The sequence below is a fragment of the Nanorana parkeri genome, unplaced genomic scaffold (genome assembly GCF_000935625.1).
Source record: "Nanorana parkeri isolate BGI_ZX_2015 unplaced genomic scaffold, ASM93562v1 scaffold192, whole genome shotgun sequence".
Lineage (NCBI taxonomy): Eukaryota > Metazoa > Chordata > Amphibia > Anura > Dicroglossidae > Nanorana > Nanorana parkeri.
In genome coordinates this window covers 1,292,524-1,299,757 of record NW_017306460.1, presented here as the reverse complement: position 1 = coordinate 1,299,757, position 7,234 = coordinate 1,292,524, and the positions used below count along the sequence as shown (strand labels likewise).

Below are 7,234 nucleotides of genomic sequence, written 5' to 3'. Positions count from 1 at the left end.
TTAGATCCAGAATCTGGGATTCCAAACAGACAACTCGCTCACATCTAGCACAATTGTATTCCCCCTCGAACGCATGTTCAAGGAACGCATACATTGCACATGACATGCACCTGGTTGCATACCCACTCATGGAAGACATTATTTTATTCCACCCTTACTATTTATTTATTTATTTATTTTTATTTTTAGTGTATATTAGGGATTATATAAGATTAATTATTTCACTGTAGTTTTATTTTCTAGGGTTTAGTGGATCACGAGTGGCCTGTTCAATAACTTGTTTGTTAAATTAAATAATTTAAATTAAATTAGATTAAGATAAATAACCTAGTGATTCACAACCTAGTGATTCACAGACCTGGACCAAGTATGCTGGATAGGCGTTCAGACTTGCGCTGGCCATTTACACTATGTGAATTTCAGCAAGTTCTTCATGAACCGGCCAAAATTTCAGTGTGTGCCCCTGTCGGCACTATTCCGCCCGGCATCCCTCCATTAGATCGAAGGAGCCGGCTGGAAAATCTTCGGCCGAACAATGCTTGCAGCCAGCCCTCAGTATTCTGACAGCGGCCGGCGAAAAAGTGGGGGCATTCTCCATCCATGCTCCTTGGTGTGGATAGAGGAATCTTATATTGCAGCTAAATAAAAATAAAAAAAATTAGTGTAAGGCCAGCTAAATTGACTGCATGCTTGTCCCTTTTCAGCCATTTACTCGGCAGTTAGTCCAGAACCGGGATCATGATGGCAGCCATACAGCTTGCAACTTTAAGAGGAAACATGGGGGCTACAACTGCTGACATTGATCTGAAATGCTTGTTGTGTGGCTGTCTCTGAATTCAATACTTCGAGTCACTGACCTAAAAAAAAAGCCTGCAGCAACTGATTTATGATATAAAGTCAGACATCCTAATTTGTATACATGTTGTGGGGGTCAGTGCCTCATAGTATTGACAACTGGGATTTTAAGGAGTAGGGGGCAGCAATGGCAGCCTCCATAGTCTAAAAGTAAAGGTTTACTTTGAACACTTGTGTGCCATCTTGCTGGTATTAAATCTGTGTTGAGTGCCGTCATTTTCTTCAAGAATGAGTTGCTTACCAACATTTGATTCCTAATGCACACATAATATTGCATGTGGAGTATACGGTATGTGGCCAATGACATCAGCCCTGAGAGTCACTTACACACAATTCCTAGCAGCAAGGTCTTTATGGATAACTTCTCGTCTGGCCAAGTAACTCATACCACAGGCTATCTGAATTGCCATATGCACAAGATCTTGCTGGGAAATAGCCTAAAAGGAAAGAGAGAGGAATATAAATTGTGGAATGTATCCCATTCCATGATGAAACATGAGTTCTACAGACTAAGCAACATGTGCACATAAACCGGTAAACTAAAGTCCAACAAATCACTAAATACACAGCTGAAATGTGTGTGTGTGTGTCAGAGACCACAGGGACCGTCTCTCCAAGTTAGGGGCAGCTGGGAGTATATACCGCAAGGGAAGAGGGGATTACACAACCTGGTTTAGAGAAAATATTCACCAATACAAACTGGGTATTGAAAAAGAAGTTTGCACATCGGGCCTAATATCACACAGCTGTTTAGTGCCGTATAACGTCAATATTTCTATGGCTGGGATTCATGTGCTTTGTGAGCAGCCTCAGCCAGGAAGTCTGTACAAATCAATGACAGACAGACAGGGTCTGTGGATGTTCACATGTAAGCGAACATTGCACATGTGCAGACAGTGCTTCCAGGGCAGCTCATCAATTTGTACAGTCTTCCTGCCCGTGATCCCAGCCTCAAAATATGCAGATTACGGAGGGTGTACAGCCATTAATTGGCCCTGCGAATGAAGACTAATGTAGATTAGCAAAGTTTAATTTAGACAAAATTGCTCTAGATTACAAAGACGGACTCTGGACGTTTTTTTCCCTGCAAAGAACATTCCAATATTTACCTGTACCGTGTTTCCCCGAAAGTAAGACCTAGCGCTAGCTTCGGGGATTTCTGTAATATAAGACCTACCCCGAAAATAAGACCTAGTTCGGTGGTAGGTCTTATATTACAGAAATCCACTATGTCTTACTTTCGGGGTAGCGGCACATAAACTGAATTTTGAATCTAAAGATCGGCCGCAGCTTCCGCCCCGCCCACACGCCAGACGCAGCTCCCGCCCACCCGCCCGCCCACACGCACGATGGAAGCGGAGTATCATCCGCCGGGACCGGCAACAGCACGCCGCCTTCCGGGACCTCGTCCGGTCCTCCCCCAGCCAGGTAAGACATCCCCCGAAAATAAGACCTAGTATCTTATTTCGTGCAAAAAAAAAAATAAGACACTGTCTTATTTTCGGGGAAACACGGTAGTCATGCGAGACCCATACAGATAAGGAGCATCATGCCCACGTATACATTTTATAGCCATGTGAAGACCTTTGCAGAAAAATCTCAAATGGCAACTAGAATATAAACATTTCACATAGAACACATGATCTGTAAAAATGCAACCCAAAAGAAACTTGGTGATTAGGTTTACACTTTATGATTTTACCATGTTTCCCCACACAGTAAAAAGGTAAAATGAGAGGGATTTAACCAAGATAAAAAATATGATAAAAGTGGAAACGCTCAATTCACAAAGCTTCAACACAAACCTAAGGGCGCTCTATTTTCAGTCATGTTACTGTTGTTTCCAAATTTCATTGGACTAAAAAGAGAATAACTGACTTATTTTTATAAATAAAGATACTTGTCCTGGTGTGCCAGCTTTGTGAATTGAGCAGAATGTCAGGTTATGAACACACACGGACTCTTCATTCTTCTGACATATAGTAGCACCTGCAGATGGAAGGATGCAATTAACACATCAGCCTCTGTAGCTGAAGGCAAGTCTGTTAGCTGCCGGTGTTGAAAATGTTCCGTTAGACTTACCGGTAACGGTTATCTGGTCAAAACATCTTCTAAACCAGAACCAAACATCAAACCACCCTCAAAAGGGAGACCACATAGTCTGGATTTGGATGTTAAGTCACCCTCCCAAGACTTCAACCAGATAGCCCTTCTGGCTGAGTTAAGCAAAGCCGCTGATCTTGCACCTGCTCGAACAGACTCTGCTGAAGCATCTGCAAGATAAGCCACTGCTCTACCTTAATTGTGTTTCCTGTAGAAGGTGGAACCAATCATCTCTCAGGTTGCTGTCCTGGAAGATGATTGGGGAAAGTTCACATCTAGATGAAACTGTATCATGAGAAGTAGTGTCTAGTTACAGAACACAGAGATTGGGTGCTGCCAAAAGGTTTATTTCCCTGCTAACGGGGCAGACATTTAAATTTAAAGTAGAACTCCGGGCAAATCAAATCAACCCCTGCAGTGGGGATACCCCAGCACTGCAAGGACTAAATGCTCATTTTGTCTAGCACCCCCCAAAAACAACAAACATTTACCCGAACCACGATCCTGACTGGCTCCTGTACCACTCCCCCCAGCCGGTATCCTCCTGTACTGCAGTAATGGAATGTTCCTCGGCGTCCTCATGTCCTATACACTGTATAGAACTTGATCACTCAAATGGACCTTAGACCACTGGAGCGGAGAGGGAGCAAGGCTGAAGGGAGCGGTCCAAGATTTATTTTTCCTTTTTTAGCTCCTTAGACAGAAAGTGCTTAGCCCTAGCAGTGCAGGGGTATCCCCACTGCAAGGGTTAATATTTGATTTGTCCAGGGTCTTGCTTTAAAGAAACTTTTTTTCCTTTAAAAACAAATACAAGTGTTTTACTTTGATGACATATTAAAGTCAAAAAGTTTTTAAGCCAACTATTTCACATGCTGATTAGATCGCTTACATTAGACACTGCTCCTTGATGTTTAAAAAGTTTTAGTTTCCTGTGGAATCAGCTGGTCATCTGAGCACTGGTCCTTATATCCTTTTCCAGAGTGGCTGCTTTCCTTTGCAGGGTCCTATGGAGCCACTCAGGTGTCTAATTGTGCATTGTCTGGGAGGTCTCATTTAAAGTAAGCCCGAAACCCAGGTTAAGATTTGCCATCTCATAGGGAACATCTAGAAATTTTAATTGTGCCCAAGCAGTACCCTGAAACAAAGGCCTTGAATGTGTTCTGGAAAATTCAGACATGCGACTACACCTCAGTACTTCTGCATCTTCCTAGCTGCCAATCTGAAGTGTGAGGTCACTTAAGGCACTGCTGCATCAGTACTGTGATGTCAACGTTCTATACTGTATGCCTTACTGTTTTGTGGGCTGGCAGGAGAGAAAGTGGTCATTGTGGACACTCGGCACAAGGATCTCTCTTTCTCTTGCTTCATTCATTCTGTGGAACTGTGTTTCCTAATGCATCTTGAGCTATACCTACCTGGTATCACATGACAAGTCATCATGGGGAAGCTCTGACATGAGCAAGCAAAGCAATGCTTCTCTAACAAGATGGCTGCCTTCACACAGACACAGGGTGAACAAGGCATTGTAAGACCGTAATGGGGAAAAAGCTGCAGAGAGCCAACAGGCCATATTGATGACTACTCTATTGCTCTCCTAGAGATGTACAATTTCTGGACATTTTGAAGCCATGCTTTTTTTCCTGTAAAATGGAAATTTTTGGAAAAATTGAAAAAAATTCGGTGTGGAGTATTTTTACAAATTGAAAGTCTTTTTGTTACACTGGGAATGTGAAATGCAGTGTATATAAAAGTATTATGCTCAAAATGAAAGTCCAGCTTATTAATAAACTAAACTTGCTTTTTAAAATGTTATATATTTGCAAATTGGAGCTTTGCTCTCCGCAGAAGTTGCATGGTGGAAAGGTTTCCAAACTCTAGATGTTGGTCTCACCATTTTACTGAGAGGGAAAAAAATAAAAACCAAACAATGTACTGACTGGACTATAGGTAAACATTACACCGTGATGGGGAGATTATTAAGAATCATTTAAAGGTTATAAAGATAAACTAATCTTGTCAGACAAAATGTTCCCTCTTACCGGAGAGGACAAACTATAATCTACTATCATACCAACAATCACCCAACTGTAGGAAGTACAGTACATGCCCACAAGCTAACTAAACTGGAGCCTTTCCTCTGCAGTGCCTCTGGTGGTAGAAATGCAGATTTCTTTGATTTTGTGAACTGCATGGAGAAGTTCAGTGTTACTTGAATTGTATTCCAGGATTTGCTGGTCTTCAGCTGAGAGAATGTGCAGTAATTTAGGACTTTACATAAAGACCAGAAATCTTTCATTAGGTCTTCATGTAATATAGCTTGAATACCATGTCAAAGATATACTATTTATCATTGTAAAGAACATATTCCACTTTGGGTTTTTTTCCGGAAAAATTTTAATAAAAAAAGGAAACGGCTTTGGAAAAAAACCCTGTTTTCCCCAAATTTTTCCAGCCCTTCCAATCTCTATGCTCTCCACATGTCTATTTTGGGGACTGTTTCCACAGTAGACCTCAAAGAGCTCATTATTAGAGGACCTTACAGGCCTTTGGGTTCAAAGATTTGGCAGAAGGACTTTCAGCCTTATAATCTTGGAAACGGCAGGTATCCTACAGATGCTGTAACTGTTGGAGAAAGATCATGTCCCTCCAACAACTTTCTAGGAAACGTGTAACAGCTAGGCACCTGAATTTCTATGTTGATTTGTAGTTGATCACACAGTTGCTGCTGTAGCTGGCTTTGATGGTCTACACAGCTACAAAAATAACGTTTGTCTCGCGATAATTAGGAGCCGCATTGGATAACATATTGGCTACAGAAGACAGCGATTCTCCATCTACCTTCAATAAATGCAGAAAGTAAATTGTTCAGCGACTAACCTGCACACAGCTGGAATTGCTGCAACAAAGACCTTTTATTGACTACAGTCTTTACTAGCAACAAAAATACCCAGAAGAGGAATATTGCAGCTGCTACAAAACGGTTTTAAAATGGGAAGGAACTTGAAAATTTTTTTTTTAAATAAACAAACAATGACCACCACATGGCAAGCGCACAGTTATAAAGGAGAGAGATCAGTTGTTGGAGTGTAGTATGGTAACAATTTCAATAAACTCAACAGACTCAACAGACATGATGATTGCCTTTGCTGGCAGCTGCAATGATTTTTCTTGGTAAGCATAGTGTGACGAGATAATGAAGAAAGCACATTCCATCAAAGCGCACAAAATGACTGACTTGTACAGGCAGGTTTGAAGATTGCATGAGGGTAAAATCTTTACACAACAACATCAAATATAAACCGTGGAGGGTTACAGTTATAACTAATAACTAGAGATTGGAGAGAAGTGCAGCCCTGTGCAAAATCACGTGGAAAGTAAAAGCAAAACGCTGGATGCATATGCCGGGGCACAGAGTTTTCTACTTGTTGAATGACTCAAACTTCTTTTGCTACACCAAGGAGTTGTGCGATCCCGATACATTCGCTCTCTGCACCTTTACTTCTAAGCAAATGGACATTAAATTACTATGGCTTCACCACAGAAGAGGTAGGGCCAGTGTTGATGGGCTTTGGTCTTGTGACTGACATCAGTGCGAAACACTTCCGAGATCATTCGGAATTCACTGACAGGGCCATTTTGACCTGCTTTAAAATATTAAATGCTCAAACTTTTTTTCAATAATAAATCCAAATGAAACAAATATACATTGCCCAGCAAAGTATTTCATGTTTGCCCGAGCACTTACAGCATTTATGTTTCCAACACCAACTCTCTCAGGTCAGCCTCTCTGAACTTCCTGTCCAGTACAAGATCACAAGACAGAGCAGTCTCCAGTACCTGCTCATCTACTAGCGTAGGGAAGGGAGGAACAGAGGATTGTGCTGCCTTGCTATGCCGTTTGTGGAGACACACACCCTACTAGCACATACAAGGGTGGCTCCATAGGACACTGCAAGGGAAAAGCCACCCTTAAACCGGATATCAGGATAATAGTTGTCAACTATTCTCATTATCGATTAGTTGGTTGGACCCCCTCTCTCCTCCACGCTGGGAGGGCAGAGCAAAGAGTGGTGCGGGTGCAATAGCCAGCCTGCTATTGCAATTTGAAATGGCCAATAGCAGACTGGCTATTGCACCAGCCCACTACCTGCTATAATTACATTCAGCAGCCGTCTGTAAAATCTTGCCACTGGCAGCTGTCATTCCCTGGCTGAAGCTATTCAAGCGCAATGCGCTTACAATACATTTAGAAAAAAACCCCCAAAATATCTATATA

The 7,234-nt window shown here is 41.9% G+C and overlaps 1 protein-coding gene across 1 annotated transcript in view; it reads right to left on the bottom strand.

The window, feature by feature from the left end:
- Positions 1-7,234, bottom strand: part of RYK (receptor-like tyrosine kinase) — a 112,156-nt gene that overhangs the window by 11,070 nt on the left and 93,852 nt on the right. Inside the window, exon 13 of the mRNA XM_018555326.1 lies at positions 1,183-1,292. Within this exon, the coding sequence (XP_018410828.1) occupies positions 1,183-1,292 (110 nt within the window). The remainder of the gene's footprint in view (positions 1-1,182; positions 1,293-7,234) is intronic.